Source organism: Mauremys mutica, chromosome 1 (assembly GCF_020497125.1).
Source record: "Mauremys mutica isolate MM-2020 ecotype Southern chromosome 1, ASM2049712v1, whole genome shotgun sequence".
NCBI lineage: Eukaryota > Metazoa > Chordata > Testudines > Geoemydidae > Mauremys > Mauremys mutica.
This window is the reverse complement of record NC_059072.1, coordinates 156,707,355-156,724,143: the sequence shown is the minus strand read 5'-3', so window position 1 is coordinate 156,724,143 and position 16,789 is coordinate 156,707,355. Positions and strand designations below refer to the sequence as shown.

At 44.7% G+C, this 16,789-nt stretch overlaps 1 protein-coding gene across 2 annotated transcripts in view; it reads right to left on the bottom strand.

The window, feature by feature from the left end:
* RABL3 (RAB, member of RAS oncogene family like 3) overlaps window positions 1–16,789 on the bottom strand; it is a 37,051-nt gene that overhangs the window by 17,364 nt on the left and 2,898 nt on the right. For both annotated transcript variants that reach the window (XM_045001091.1, XR_006575869.1), the window contains exons 3-5: window positions 15,654–15,783; window positions 2,352–2,466; window positions 644–794 (exon numbers count right to left, since the gene is read on the bottom strand). In XM_045001091.1, the coding sequence (XP_044857026.1) occupies window positions 644–794; window positions 2,352–2,466; window positions 15,654–15,783 (396 nt within the window). The remainder of the gene's footprint in view (window positions 1–643; window positions 795–2,351; window positions 2,467–15,653; window positions 15,784–16,789) is intronic.

Below are 16,789 nucleotides of genomic sequence, written 5' to 3'. Positions count from 1 at the left end.
TGCCTATTAAAAGAGCTGACAAAAAAATCTTTAAAAGAAAATTAAGTGAGCTAGGTGCTAAAGAAAGGTGTTGGTTTTACAGCCCTGGAGACTGAAACCCTTTGTTCCCACAAAAGATACAGAAGAGGAAGCTTTCCCCATAATGTCTTAGAGATGTGTTTCAATCTTGAACTAAAGATTCATCTCAAATCATTAAGAGGGAAGTCCAATCTGCAAAGCTGAGATTGAGGCTGAAAACTTCAATATTATATCTGCATTCCCCAGACTTAACTTCAGCCAACCATTATACATCCAGCCACCAATTTTGCCCAGGAAATGGTATAGCTATAAATGGGTGTTGTCTGTATTTGCTCAAATGAAAAGTCAGTGGCAGAACCGAGAACAGGACTCCCAATCCCCTAACCTCTAGGCCATTCTGCTGACTCCTCACAACCATTTCCTTTCTATTACTGAAAGACATCATCTATTTCTCCACAGTGCTAGCAAGGGGTATGACTAACCAACACTGTAAGTGACCTCCTCAGTGTGACTGACCAGGCAATCACCAGTAGTCTAGTTCCTGTAATTGGGATCTCATAGTTCTCTTTGCCAGAAAACATCATGCACAGTCACAGAAAAACAAACTTCTGGCAAAAATACTAACCAGATTAATCTCTTCTGCATTGAAATCCTCAGCCAGGAAAGCTGTTCTGGTCAAAACTTCATTGCGCTTAGTCTCTGGGATCTGGTCCAATTTGGTTCCTATCACCAGCAGTGGAATCTGGTTATCAGCAAACTGTTCACGGTCATAGTCCCTGTGCAGTGAAGAACAGAATAATACAAACCTAGATGAGTGTGATAGCCCGCCAAGCCAGAAAAAGGGAACCATTGCCTACTCTTTCCACTCTAGGTGGGTGGGAGATTCTTGGATACTGTGTTCTGATGGCCAAGAGTGTTTTGTGTCTGGGGCTTGGGGGAGGGTTTCTGCAGTTGAATCACACTGCCTGTTGGGAGATTTAGAGTGGAAACAGATATGGAACTAGTAATTAGCACCTGAGACATGGGTTGGGGCTTTTGTCTGAAGAGGACAGCGTGGGAAGCAGCAGCTAAGCGATGAGCTGGATCACAATGCATGAGCTGGAGAAGAGCAGGAAGGAAATGGTAGCTGAGAGGCTGGTTGGGTCACACTGCATGTTTGAAAGGGAGAGGAGGAGAAGAAAGGAACCAGCAGCTGGGTTGGGTCAGGGCTCTAGTTTGGGAAAGGAAAAGGCAGAAGTAGCTAGCAGGCTGATGTGACCATGTTACAAATCAGAGAGAAAAGGAAAAAAAGGGAGGGTAAATGTGGATGCAATGCAGAATGCTGCTGTCCCACAGTACGCACCCACAGTATCGGAAGACACAATACAGGGCTAGATGGATCATTGGTTTTACTCAGTATGGCCATGCTTATGTTCACACAAACAAAAGAATGATACTATATCACTCTCATTAGAGAACTACCCTGACTCCCCATTCATTTCAGGATCAATTCAAAACTCTCCTGCCATAGTTTGAAAACTCTCCATTAATTTGTTTCAGCTGGCTTCACAGGCCTTTTCTCTGTCCCACCACATAAACTAGCGAGACAGCCTTCTTTGCAGCCACATAGAATGTGGATTTTGGAGGACATGTCTCTACTCCGTGTTTTTAAACTAGCAGCTGTGTCTCTGTCTGTGGGGCGCATATAATTGGGATTCTGACCCCCTCCTCCAATTCCATTGCTCTCACTCTCATCTGTGAGATTTTTCCAGGGTTTGAAGATCTTCCCCCTTATACCTGTAACAAGGAACAGGGGAAAACAGCAACAAATACCACTGCTGAAAACATATTCTGTGAATAGATTTCTTTAGCGAGGCCCCGAAAAATCCCACTAAAGAAATCTGCAAGATTTAGTGAGCTTCATTACTCCTCACACACAAAAAAAGCCAGGTAGGACATGGAAACAGCCACATTTTCATGAGGTTTCCTGCTAGATGGCCCTGAATGCCACAAAGCCATCATGGAAGACTTTGAGGTAGCAGGAAATGTACCTGTTCCCACATAAACCTTAACAAATATGGAAGGAGCAATACAGAGACATGCTCCCCTGACCCCAGGCTACTCCCAGAAAACCCAAGGATCTAGCTGCAGTGGATCTGGTGATGGAACAGCAGTACCATTTCTCTTCCACAGTTCCATTGCTCTTCTCAGCCTTCCCAAGCACAACCTAGCCTGAGAACTCTGCACTTGGTCAAACTTTCTGTGGATTTCTAGTGGCCCTAGTGATAAGGGATGAAGAGTAATATGACAGCTGGAGTCATGTGTCTGATGCTGTGTGCATGTTGTACACTCACCCATTCGTCACCAGCACTCCACTTGGAGCCACATCTCGGTTAAGTGCTTCCAATGACCATCGATACAAGTTCTGGGAGGACTTCTTGTTGGTTAAATCATGCACTAATATTATGCCTAAATAGAGAGTAAAGACAAGACATTCCTTAATCATAAGATATTTTCCTAACCTCACCTATACAGGATTCACAAACCAGGAAGCTCTGGAACTGAGAGAGGAGAGAGCCTCACATGGAGTCATGCTGAAAACATTAGCAAGGAGGAACTGTTTGGTACTACTTTAAATTGTCTTGTCATTATGGAGACATGGTTAAATGTGTTATAGTTAAATGTGACCTGAAGCAAGAGGGTGGAAGGATTGGTTCTGTGCCTTTTTTTTTTTTTGTGGCTTCTTAATGACGTATAAAGTAGGACTAAAAGAACCTCCACCCATTTTGTTTTAACGTTGGGGTTTTTTTTTTTAAACTTTAAAAGTATCAGGAATGCCAATTTTTGTCTTGTCTTTTTCTTAGGCATTTGAGTTAAAAAGGCATAACAAAAACCAGAGTTTTAACAATGTATCTAAAAATCCTCTTCCTTCACAATGAATTAGGTTGCAATTGTTTTACGGGCAAGGCCTGTAGCCCTGCCCATTATTAAGATTACCGGACAGTTTCCTTTATAAAACCCTGTTTTCAGTTGCTTATAATTTGCTAAACTGTAACCATTTGGGCTGAATTTTTCCATGTTGGGTGTCTGTCTCAGGCTGAATGTAGAATAAATTTTGAATATTTCAACCAATTTCAGTAATTTCCAAGAACAAGGCTAAGGAAAATATGTTGTTTTGCCCGTGTTAAAAAATATCTGGTTTTTCTTTGAGAAACTAGTGCCAGCATGCTCTGGAGCAGGGACTTGCCATTTGTCATTCTTGTGAAAATCTGCCCAAAGCAGGCCATACTATAAGCCTTTGGAAAAAAAACCCAAAAAACACAAACATAGTTCGCACATGCTCCACAAAGACGTCTTAAATTTTAGTAGCTAAATTCCCCGAAGATTTCATCCACACTGGGCATGCATGAGCCTAGGCTGAGCAGGACTGTTCCCCGTAATTGCAGCTCTGGACTGCTGCAGGCTGGCTCCAGGTCCGAGCACCAGAACTGTGAGGAGGTAGCCTGTGTCTCCTAGGATTTCAATGACCCTCCTGCTGGCCACAGGCAGCATGGAGGAGGAAGCTGCTTGATTTAAATGCACAGGGGATACAGGACAGACCTTCTGGGGAAGGGTGTGGGGGGAAGTAGATTGGGACTAGGAGCCTTGATGTGAGTGGAAACTGAGACTGGACTGTGGTAGGCAGGGAAATGGAAAGTGGGACTGAGAGTTCAGATGGGGGGAGACTAGGCCTGGGGACCAGAGGGAGACTAGGATTAGAAGCTAATGAGGAAAGGAACGGGGAGACAGAAATTGGGGGGAGGGAGAGAGGGAGACTGAGATTGGATGAGGAATTGGAGGACAGGGAAAAGACTGGAACTGGCTGGACAAGAAGTTGGGGAAAAGGGGATACTGGGATTGGACAAGGAACTGGGGAGGAAAACTGGGACTGGGAGTCAGTGGGTACAGGGACTCTGCATGGAGGAGAGGGGGCAGTGAGACAGATCAGATGAAGAGCCAGGAGAGGGAGAAATGGAACCTGCTTGGGGACAAGGAGCTGGGGTGTATGGTTAAGGTAACTGGGAATTGCTGGGCAAAAAGTCTATGACTGGGACCATTCCTCTGCTGTCAGCAAATATCTGTGAAATCCACTGGCAAAGTATCCCATCCTCCTCTAGTGCTGGTCCACATAGAGGAGAATAACCTACTACTGCTATCAATTACTCCATTAGTTCAAATGGCAGAACTCTGCAGTGATCTAAAGGTTCCAACCTGCTCATGACCCATGTGGGTAAATAAATATGCCACATGATGAATTTTCTGTTTTTCAGTTGTTTTTTTAAATTTAGAAAGTTACACACAAAAAACTGCATTAAAAACATAATTAATAGTATTACTTTGGGGGAAAGTTCTAAGGCCTGTGGTATACAGTAGGGCTGACTAGATGATCACAATAGTCCTTTCTGGCCTCAGAACCTATGAAAATTTATGAAAGTTACAAAGTCAAGGACTCAAAAGTTAAGAACTGCCAGAATTAAAGTTGCTGGTGCAATCATAATTTAGCCCCCTTGTGCACATGAATTATGATACAGTCTTCAATTACATCATCACATACAGTTTGTTCCACAGGATCCCAGCCTGATTCAGTTCTCATGAAGGACCTTCTCTGAGGGTGAAGCAGGACTGTGCAGTGATGGAGACTATTGTCTGTTGGGCCCCTGCTTCATTTGTTGCAGAAGCCTGGAAGGCGTGTGGTGAATTAGGCAAGAGATTGCAGGAAGAGAAGGGATGGCCTCATAGTTAAGGCAGTTGATGCTGCCCTGAGAACTGGACTCTAGCTCTGCCTCTGCTACATAATTCCTGTGGGGTACTCAGCAAGTCACTTAACCAAACTTTTCATAAGTGGTTATTAAGGCATGTATTATTCCTCAAGCTCTGGGTGCCCGAATTGAGTTCTTGGGGTCTGATTTGCAGAAGTGCTGAGCATTCACAGCTACAACTCAAGTCAATGGGAGCTGTGCTCTGAACATACAAAGTGCTATATAATTCTAAATACTCTGGAAAAATCAAGTCCTAGGGATCTCCAACTGGGCGAAATTATTGGATATTTTTTACCTTAATCTCACCGTATTTCAGTTCTCCAGCTGTACAATGGATATTAATACCCCCTTGTCTCACAAGGGTGTTGTGAAAATAAATTCATTAATGTTTGTGAAGCACTCAGATATGAGTAATACCAGTGAAGAACACCAAAGAAAAGCACACGAAGAAATAAATGATTCAGTCTTCAGAGCAGAATTTGAATAGCATGGAGTAAATAAGGCCTATGGCTGGCTACACGGTGAACAATGAGAAAAAAATAAAATATTGAATAGCTGCTCACTGTGTAAGTGCTGTCCATTCTACACCCTGAATGAGCCAGGAGTCCTGTAGAAAAAATAGTATGTGATCATGTAATTAAAGACTGTATCATAATGCATATGCACAAGTGGGCTGAATTAAGGTCGCACAGGCAACCTGAATACTGGCATTTCCTAACGACTGTGTGCTTGACTTTGCAACCTTAAAAAATAGTTTTTTATCATAGTTTTTTTGTATGTAATAATATACATGATGTCATACTCCCAAAAATTCTCCATTCTTCCATAGAGTCACAGAGCAGACAAGACCTGATTTTCTACTGTTAATCATGGTGATTACAGCGCTGTGATTGGCCTCCGGGAGATTTCCCACAATGCCTGCTCTCACCTCTCTGGTCATCGGTTTGAACTCTTCTGCCCTGCCCTTAGGTGACCAACCATCAGTCCCACCCCATAAATTCCTTTGCAAATTTGAAAGTCCCCTTCCTGTTTGCTTGGTGATGCATACCATGGTCTCAGCGCATCTTTCCAGGTGGCCATGCCTGCTCCACACACCAGGCGATCACCCACTTCGAGCAATGCTGAGCTGCTGGACCTCATCGGCATTTGAGGAGAGGAAGCTGTGCAGTACCAGCTACGCTCTAGCCGTAAGAATTATGATACCTATGGACAGATTTCATGATGCATGATAGAAAGGGGCCATGACCGGGACACATTGCAGCGTAGGGTAAAAGTGAAGGAGCTGTGGAACGCCGACCATAAGGCACAGGAGGCAAACTGCCGCTCTGGTGCTGTGCCCACGAGCTACCTGTTCTACAAAGAGCTGGATGCGATACTCGGTGGTGACCCCACCTCCACTGCCAAGGCCCTGTGGAAACTTCGTTGGCTCACGTGCCAGTCAAGAGTGGACCGAGCCGGGAGGAAGAAATCTTGGACGAAGAAGGGAAGGGGGACCCAGAGGCAGAGGATGACTCGGAGGCCAGAGATGCATGCAGTCAGGAGCCCTTTTCTACCGTGGTGGAGCCTAGCCAGTCACAGCAGTCGGAGCTTGGCAAAGCGCAAACAGGAAAGGAGGCCCCTAGTAAGTGGATCTGATTTTGGGAATTACTGAGGTGAGTTGTTGGGGGCAGGAAGGTTACAGGAAGCAGGCCTGTCTCCCACCGCATGCCTAGTCTGAGCAGCGGAACAGGCTGTTGATAGACCCCCTCACTTCACAGGAATCTCCCTCAGAGACCTCCATGAAACTCTCATGGAGATACTGGGCAATCCATTGCTGCAGGTTCCTCGGCAGAGCTGCTTTGTTTATTGCCCTATTAACGGTAACTTTCCCGTGCCACTTTGCCGTGATGGGGGGCAGGGGGTCATTGCTGCACACAGGCTAGCCGCATAGGTGCCAGGGCAGAAGCCGCCGGCTTGGCGAAGGCCCTCCCTTGATTCCCTGCTCACCCTCAGCAGCGAGATATCTTCCATAATGATCACTTCCTGTGGAAAGTGTGGGGACAGAAATTATCAGGCCCATCCTACAGTGCTGACTCTCCCCAAGAGTCATGTGTACAGCAGGGTCCAGGAAAAGTGATTTGCCCTGCCCCTGCAGCTACTCACCATTTTGGGGATCTTGTGGCTCATGTGTGCTTGCCTGGGGTCAGCCAGTTAATGACAGGTGTGAGAGTATGGGCTGCATTTTGAAGCACTGAATCACTGTTGTCTGTGTTGCAAACAATACTGCTTCTGTAAAATGTTGCATTTAAACTTCACAGAGATTACCCTGGGAGGCCAGCCTCCCTTATCGGTGGCAAAACGGCTGCACAGAATTAGAAACTATCCAAGAAGAACTAAGGAGGACTTTCTGCGTGAGGTCATGATGCACTCAGCCACCGAGAAACAGGAATTGTAGGAGTGGCAGGACAGCGAGAAGAAGGACTGAAACGAGAACACAGTACACCAGAAAGAAGCCACAGAGCAGCTCTTAACATAAGAACATAAGAATGGCCATACTGGGTCAGACCAAAGGTCCCTTCAACCCAGTATCCTGTCTGCCAACAGTGGCCAATGCCAGGTGTCCCAGAGGGAGTGAACCTAACAGGTAATGATCAAGTGAACTCTCTCCTGCCATCCATCTCCACCCTCTGACAAAAAGAGGCTAGAGACACCATTCCCTACCCACCCTGGCTAATAGCCATTAATGGACTTAACCTCCATGAATTTATCTAGTTCTCTTTTAAACCCTCTTATAGTCCTAGCCTTCACAACCTCCTCAGGCAAGGAGTTCCACAGGTTGTCTGTGCACTCTGTGAAGAAGAACTTCCTTTTATTTGTTTTAAACCTGCTGCCCATTAATTTGGTGGCCCCTAGTTCTTATACTATGGGAACAAGTAAACAACTTTTCCTTATTCACTGTCTCCACACCACTCATGATTTTATATACTTCTATCATATCCCCCGTTAGTCTCCTCTTTTCAGAATGAAAAGTCCTAGCCTCTTTAATCTCTCCTCATATGGAGAGATTATTCCTACTCCCTAATTATTTTAGTTGCCCTTCTCTGAACCTTTTCTAATGCCAGTATATCTTTTTTGAGATGAGGAGACCACATCTGTACACTGTATTCAAGATGTGGGCGTACCATGGATTTATATAAAGGCGCTAAGATATTCTCCATCTTATTCTCTATCCCTTTTTGAATGATTCCTAACATCCTGTATGCTTTTTTGACTGCTGCTGCACACTGCGTGGAAGCCTTCAAAGAACTATCCACGATGACTCCAATATCTCTTTCCTGATTAGTTGTAGCTAAATTAGCCCCCATCATATTGTATGTATAGTTGGGGTTATTTTCTTCCAATGTGCATTACTTTACATTTATCCACATTACATTTCATTTGCCATTTTGTTGCCCAATCACTTAGTTTTGTGAGATCTTTTTGAAGTTCTTCACAATCTGCTTTGGTCTTAACTATCTTGAGTAGTTTAGTATCATCTGCAAACTTTGCCACCTCACTGTTTACCCCTTTCTCCAGATCATTTATGAATAAATTGAATAGGATTGGTCCTAGGACTGACCCTTGGGGAACACCACTAGTTACCCCTCTCCATTCTGAGAATTTACCATTAATTCCTACCCTTTGTTCCCTGTCCTTTAACCAGTTCTCAATCCATGAAAGAATCTTCCCTCTTATCCCACGACAACTTAATTTACGTAAGAGCCTTTGGTGAGGGACCTTGTCAAAGGTTTTCTGGAAATCTAAGTACACTACGTCCACTGGATCCCCCTTGTGCACATGTTTGTTGACCCCTTCAAAGAACTCTAATAGATTAGTAAGACACGATTTCCCTTTACAGAAATCATGTTGACTTTTGCCCAACAATTTATGTTCTTCTATGTATCTGACAATTTTATTCTTTACTATTGTTTCAACTAATTTGCCCGGTACTGACGTTAGACTTACAGGTCTATAATTGCCAGGATCACCTCTAGAGCCCTTTTTAAATATTGGCGTTACATTAGCTAACTTCCAGTCATTGGGTACAGAAGTTGATTTAAAGACAGGTTACAAACCATAGTTAATAGTTCCGCAATTTCACATTTGAGTTCTTTCAGAACTCTTGGGTGAATGTCATCTAGTCCGGGTGACTTGTTACTGTTAAGTTTATCAATTAATTCCAAAACCTCCTATAGTGACACTTCAATCTGTGACAATTCCTCAGATTTGTCACCTACAAAGGATGGCTCAGGTTTGGGAATCTCCCTAACATCCTCAGGTGCAAAGACTGAAGCAAAGAATTCATTTAGTTTCTCTGCAATGACTTTACCATCTTTAAGTGCTCCTTTTTTATCTCGATTGTCCAGGGGCCTCACTGGTTGTTTAGCAGGCTTCCTGCTTCTGATGTACTTAAAAAACATTTTATCATCTCTTGAGTTTTTGGCTAGCTGTTCTTCAAACTCCTCTTTGGCTTTTCTTGTTACATTTTTACACTTAATTTGGCAGTGTTTATGTTCCTTTCTATTTACCTCACTAGGATTTGACTTCCACCTTTTTATCTCTCACTGCTTCCTTTACATGGTTGTAAAGCCATGGGGGCTCTTTTTAGTTCTTTTACTGTGTTTTTTTAATTTGAGGCATACATTTAAGTTGAGCCTCTATTATGGTGTCTTTGAAAAGTGTCCATGCAGCTTGAAGGGATTTCACTCTAGTCACTGTACCTTTTAATTTCTGCTTAATTAACCTCCTCATTTTTGCATAGTTCCCCTTTCTGAAATTAAATGCCACAGTGCTGGGCTGCTGAGGTGTTCTTCCGACCACAGGAATGTTAAATATTATGGTCATTATTTCCAAGCGGTCCTGTTATAGTTACCTCTTGGACCAGATCCTGAACTCCACTCAGGACTAAATTGAGAATTGCCTCTCCCCTTGTGGTCCTGTACCAGCTGCCAGCTGTTCCTATTCCTGTACCAGCTGCTCCAGTTATGGAGCGCCAAGTGGACATGCTCCAGGCAATACTAGCTCTTCAAACTGAGCAGCTCCGTGCCCACCCTCCCCTGCAGCTGCTGTCGCAAAACTCTTTCCCATGCGCTGCCCACAGACCACCAACACACTCTTATCTACCTCCTGGCTCCACTCTCTACCCGCAGCATTCCACTCCTCCCAGTCCAGCAGTGTGGACTCCCACTACCCACTGCACTCAGCACCCATCCCTCAGCAGTTTGGCCCTGCTGAAGTACAGCACCGTGTGCATTGTACTCCAAAGGAGAAGGTTGGGTAAGATCCCTGGACAGACACAAATCTGTAGCTGTCCCAGGACCCCTCCTCCTCTTGAGAACTTCCCTTTCCCCACACCCCCTTCCCCTCCCTGCTGATGAATTTTTTCCTTTGACTCCTCCTCCAGTTGCTGTCTTTTAATAAAAGAATTGTGTGTTTGGAAGCAATCTTTATTCTATTAAGTGAAAGCAAAAATAGCAGTGCAAAGCAATAATGTTAAGGTCCCTTCTTGCGTCATGTGCACCAATCACCTCTTAGCATTATAAGCACTGCAATCCCAAGCATAGCAACAAAAATTAGTGGCTTTCAGCTTTAAATTGCTGCCTCAAAGCATCCCTGATCCTTATGGCCCCGTGCAGTGCCCTTCTAATAGCCCTGGTCTCTGGCTGTTCAAACTCAGCCTCCAGGCACTGAGCCTCTGCGATCCAGTCCTGAGTGAGGCTTTCATCCTTCCCTTCACAAATATTATGGAGCATACAGCACACAGGTATAAGCATAGGAACATTGTCATCAGCCATGTTCAGCTTCCCATAGAGGCCATCATCAGCCATGTTCAGCTTCCCATAGAGCGCCAGCGGGCTTTTAAACAGCCCAAAGCACATTCCAAAGTCATTCTGCACTTGCTCAGCCTGTTGAACTACTCATTGCTGCTGTCAAGTTACCCTGTGTATAGCTTCATGAGCCACGCCATTAAGGGGTAGGCGGGGTCTCCCAGGATGACAATGGGTATTTCAACTTCCCCTACGGTAATGTCCGTGAAGAAAGTCCCTGCTTGCAGCTTCTTGAATAGGCCAGCTTTCTGAAAGATGCGTGCGACATGTACCTTTCTGGACCAGCTTGTGTTAACTGTCTGGAAAATGCTCATGGTGATCCACAAGCATCTGGAGAACCACTGAGAAATACTCCTTGCGATTAATGTAGTCGGTGGCTAGGTGGTCTGGTGCCAGAATTAGAATGTGCGTGCCAACTATCGCCCCTCCACAGTTAGGGAAGCCCATTTGTGCAAAGCCATCCACAATGTCACACACGTTGCCCAGAGACACAGTCTTTCAGAGCAGGATGCGATTAATGGCCCTGCACACTTCCATCAATACAACTCCAACCGTCGACTTTCCCCCTCTGAACTGGTCAGTGACTGATCTGGTGGCAGTCTGGAGTACCTAGCTTCCACAGTGCAGTTGCCACGCGCTTCTCCAGTGACAGGGCAGCTCTCATTCTCGTGTCCTTGTGCCACAGAGATGGGGCAAGCTCATCACACAGTCCCATGAATGTGGCTTTCCTCATGCAAAAGTTCTGCAGTCACTGCTCATCATCCCAGACGTGCATCACGATTCGATCCCACCACTCAGTGCTTGTTTCCTGAGCCCAAAAGCGGCATTCCACGGTGGTCAGCACCTCCGTGAATGTCACAAGCAATCTCATGTTGTAGCTACTACGCGTGGCGAGATCAATGTCGCACTCCTCTTGCCTTTGTAGTTTAAGGAACAACTCTACTGCCACTTGTGACGTATTGGTCAGAGCAAGCAGCATACTGGTCAGCAGTTCGAGATCCATTCCTGCAACCTGAAAGAGGCAGGGCGCGCAGTACACGAACCGTTGAAAGAGGCGCCAAATGCGGACGGAAACACAGGGATTGATGGGATGCAAAGCAATGCATCAAAGGGCATTGGGACTGGACCCAGGATACCCCACAACCCCCTCTGCCTTCCCACAAGTCTTAGCGGCAAAAGAGAAAAAGGTGCTCTGTGGGATAGATGCCCAGAGTGCACCACTCTGAATAGCCCTGCAAGTGCCACAAGTGTGAACACGCTATTGTGCGGGCAGCTGTCAGTGTGAACACATGACAGTGGTTTCCCTTCTGTGTTCCCTGAGCTGTGCTGTAACTGCCGGCACTGTAACTTTGCAAGTGTAGACGTGCCCATGTTCACGTGTTCTGTGAGACCCCAGCCTCCATTTTTCCTGGGCTGGCCCACACGTACACAGGAAGGTTTGCAAGTAAACAGAGCCATTTCCAGTTCATTGAATCTGAAGCACCCTTAATGGCTTTCACTTAATATGTTTACATCAGTAATACAAGTTTATATCTTATTCTCCTAACTCCAGACATAAAAATAATACATGCAAACCAATAGGATGAACACACTCAGTAGATTATAAGCTTTCATAGAATCATAGAATCTCAGGGTTGGAAGGGACCTCAGGAGGTCATCTAGTCCAACCCCCTGCTCAAAGCAGGATCAAACCCAACTAAATCATCCCAGCCAGGGCTTTGTCAAGCCTGACCTTAAAAACCTCTAAGGAAGGAGATTCCACCACCTCCCTAGGTAACCCATTCCAGTTCTTCACCACCCTACTAGTGAAAAAGTTTTTCCTATTGTCCAACCTAACCCTCCCCCTCTGCAACTTGAGACCATTACTCCTTGTTCTGTCATCTTCTACCACTGAGAACAGTCTAAATCCATCCTCTTTGGAATCCCCTTTCAGGTAGTTGAAAGCAGCTATCAAATCCCCCCTCATTCTTCTCTTCTGCAGGCTAAACAATCTCAGACCGTCGAATCGTGGAAATCAACGAATGGCTACGCAGATGGTGTCGGAGAGAAGGGTTTGGATTCTTTGACCATGGGATGGTCTTCCAAGAAGAAGGATTGCTAGGCAGAGACGGGCTCCACCTCCCGAAGAGAGGGAAGAGCATCTTTGCAAGCAGGCTGGCTAACCTAGTGAGGAGGGCTTTAAACTAGGTTCACCAGGGGAAGGAGACCAAAGCCCCGAGGTAAGTGGGGAAGTGGGAAATCGGGAGAAAGCACAAGTAGGTGAGTGCAAGAGGGGAGGGCTCCAGCCCCATACTGGGACACCAGGACGATCAGCATTTGTTTGCAGTCCCCCTACTGCAGCACCTTTTTGCATAAAGCATATTCCAGTTACATCATATTCACATTCATAAGCATATTTTCATAAAGCATATGGAGTGCAATGTCACACCCTGCTTTAAGGGCAAAAATCAACTCAATCTTAACTACAGAACCCTGGCTGGTACCTCCATAATAAATAAATAAGTATCCATATGCAATTTTCCATTATTTTCCCAAAATAATGCTAAGAACCATAAGTGACAGATGACTATCACACTGCTTAAGGTAGTACTGAACAGCACTCAGATACCATTATAAGAAATATAGACTAAGAAGCTGAATAAAATAGCATGTTTCAGTGAACACTCCTGCTTTGTTTCCAACAAATTTTTATTTAAAATAGGATTTTTTTGTTAAATTGCTTTTTGAGGAAAAAACCTATCTAAAGATAGTTTTAATTAGGATACATTATAGCTCAAATATATCTCATCATGGAATAGGGATTATAAATTCTAATTCTATACTATGAGACAATACCCTCTACCCCGATATAACACGGTCCTCGGGAGACAAAAAAATCTCACCGTGTTATAGGTGAGACCGCGTTATATCGAACTTGCTTTGGCCCCCCCATTCCTTGTTCCCTGACCGCCCCCTTCAGAGACCCCTGTCCCTAATCACCCCCAGGATCCCACCCCCTACCCAACCCCCCTGCTCCCTGTCCCCTATCCACACCCCACATCCCCTGACAGGCACTCATCAGCAGCAGCGGAGGCAGAGTAGCCCGGCCTCAGCCCGCTCCACTCCGCCACCGCCTAGCCGTGGCGCTCCGCTTCCCTCCACAGGTGAGTGTGGGGAGGTTAGGGAAAGGACGGCCCCCGTACTCACCTGTGGTGGGAAGCGGAGCGCCACAGCTGGGAGGTGGCAGAGTGGAGCGGGCTGAGGCTGGGTTGCTCCGCTTCCACGGCTGCTGGTGAGTGCGGGGGGATCCCTTCCCCCAAGGCCCCTCCCCCAAGCAACACAGCTGGGGCCGGGATGAGGGAAGTGGAGCCCCCCGCTAATCCCCAAGGCCACTCTGGGACTGCGGGACCCCCAAAAGTGCCCCCCCCAGCTCCTGCCTCCCAGATCCGGGGGGGGAGCCCCTGACCGCCCCCGAGACCCTCTGCCCCTTGTCCAACCCCTTGGCCCCAGCCTGGCCCGGCACCCTTAACACGCTACTCAGAGCAGCGCGTCAGAGCTTTACCGCCTTGTATGCGAACCCGTGTTAGATCGGGTCGCATTATATCGGGATAGAGGTGTATATTCATGTAATGTTTAAGAAAAGTTTTGTAAATGAGTTCCAATAGTTCATGGATTAGGGACCCAATTTTATGGGGTTCCACAGGCTTCTGTATAGATTATTTAGGTTAATCTTTCTATCTACCCAATGGGACTCAGTGCTCAGTCTAGAAGATACCATCAAAGATACTTAGTTTTGCAGTTCTTAAATTTGTGTCTCCAGAGGTAACATGCTCGTTAACAGCAAAAATGTTTTTAAATAAATAAATAATAGAGAGGTGAGAAATAACAGACCTCAACTCTATTGTCCCTCTGCAAATTTGTGTACACAGAATCAATCCCTTACCTCTCTCTAAAAGTGCAAAGTTTTAAAAAGTTCAATGAATAAAAGATTGTTCAGGGCAGAATAGATCTGGACAAGGAGAAGAAGTCTGGATATAAATGTGAGAAGCGAGGGACGTATGCTTGTTTTGTTAAAACACTGTATGTTTGCTGTTGAAGAAAAAAAATCCAGAATACCTAACGTTGTTTTAGTTAACTAAAACAATGTAAATGTCTGTCTGGTGATGTTCTCCTCCTAATACAGCATGGCAAGAAAATCCTCCAAATATTAATGATTAACCCGTTGAATTGGAGATAGTTCACCTCCCAGTGACTTCATAAATATCTGCTTCAATTACCTTTGGTAAATGAAATAACCAAACAATCATTCATTTTCTGATATAGCTGTAAAACTAATCTGAAAACTTTTCAAAATAAATCACTGTTTAAAAATGTATAGTGTGTACCTTCTAAAAATGAAACCTACATCTATCTCTCAATTGTGAAGAATATGTATTAAGGTTGTAACAACCAACAAGAATGCACTTTTATGTAGAAAACCATGATTAAATTGAGTCTTCCTGACTAGTGATTTAAATCAAATCCACCCTGTGGGACAATATCTCACAGTCTGCCAGGGCTGGAAATACTTGGCAGGACTAGTGTAAATGATTTTACAACCAATAAATTTTTCTTAGCATAGGTCCTGAACCAGCCAATGGAAAAGAAAAAATGTAAGTCCCTGTATGTTTATGAGGCCTGGAAGAGTGAAACATGTCTTCATTACTGTACACCTAGCCTGAGGAAACCCTACTGAAGTTTCAAAGACTCCCTATTGTGTTAGTTCTGGAACACAGGAAGGCTGAAACAGAGTGAGATATTGGATTCTGCTCATTTGCATATCATTACTCAGAATGGTTTTCCAGCTCACAGCTGGCTCCAAACAGATATATTTGGCTTAAGGAATCTATGAATTCTTTCCGGTCTAATTTCTTTTTTTAAAGTGCAGATATTATAATAAAACCTGGGTGAATCCTGACTCAAAACCAATACTGACATCTCACAACAGAAAGTAGTTGGAAACAAAAATGGATTTACACCAAACATACTTTACCATTCACAGAGTTGTAAAAAACTGCCCGTGTGCTTTTCACGCTACTAGCACTGCCCACTGAACCGCCAACATCCCACAACTCGATGTAGTAGGTCTTCTCTTCTGGGGTCCCCTCTTTGTAGTCATGAATCTGAAAAGAAAAAAAAAAATCAATCCAGTATCAATTGCAGAAGGCGATCCACACAATGCTGACCTCAGCTTGAAGGGCAAAAATTCCCTAACTTTTAAATCAGAGTACATGGATCCATGTCACAGTGTACTGTGAGGCTATCAGATCTCACAAACTACACATGTCTGGGCCAGGTTAGTAGACCTGCAATGGACATCATGGTGCTTCAGGAAGCAGTCTTGCTGAGCCAGTAGAGGGCCTTCTTCCTTCAGAGATATTGGTGAACATAAATCCTCACTGTGATGCTTAGGGGCACTCTGCTGCTAGAGCAGATGAAAAAGTGAGGTTCTGACCTCTTGTGGTCATTAAAGGACATATAGTAATAGTTGCAAGATTAAGATGAGCACTGGTATCTAGTTATTATCTTCTGCCTCTCTAAATTCTCCCTTAAAGTTTCAATTGAATTCACTATCCGTCACTTTCCTCCTAAAGTCTGATGTGTTGTTTTGCTCTGCACTATTAAAAACAAATGCCACATTTCTTTCCCCCAAAAGTTGGAAATGTGCTTTGGGATCCTTTGGAATGAAAGATGTTGTTCAGATATTAAGACGGTATCATCACTAGCCTCAGGCAAAGCATGACACCTTGGAAAGAATGAAATATACAATAGGCATGAGAGGGGATGTTTTTCACCACACCATGTGGATGGTTGCTCATCACTGAAAACTTCCTCATAAATGTCTAGATTCCCCAAGCCATTAGCTTCTGCTGTCAGCAGCCTGTAAAAAAGGCAGCATTTCACAGACATCCTGCTCTTTAATGACATGAGCAAAACATTCTTACACAATAAACCCCTACCATTAAGAAAATGCCATGAGACCCTTTAATGTCCATACAAAATAGACAAGACTTAAGCATAAATATATAAGATATCATTTGAAAGACCCGCTCACAGTTAACTTAATTTAGAGGCCTTGGAAGTATCCTGCTGAGATCTGAACCTGTGACTCTAGAGAGAACTGCCCAC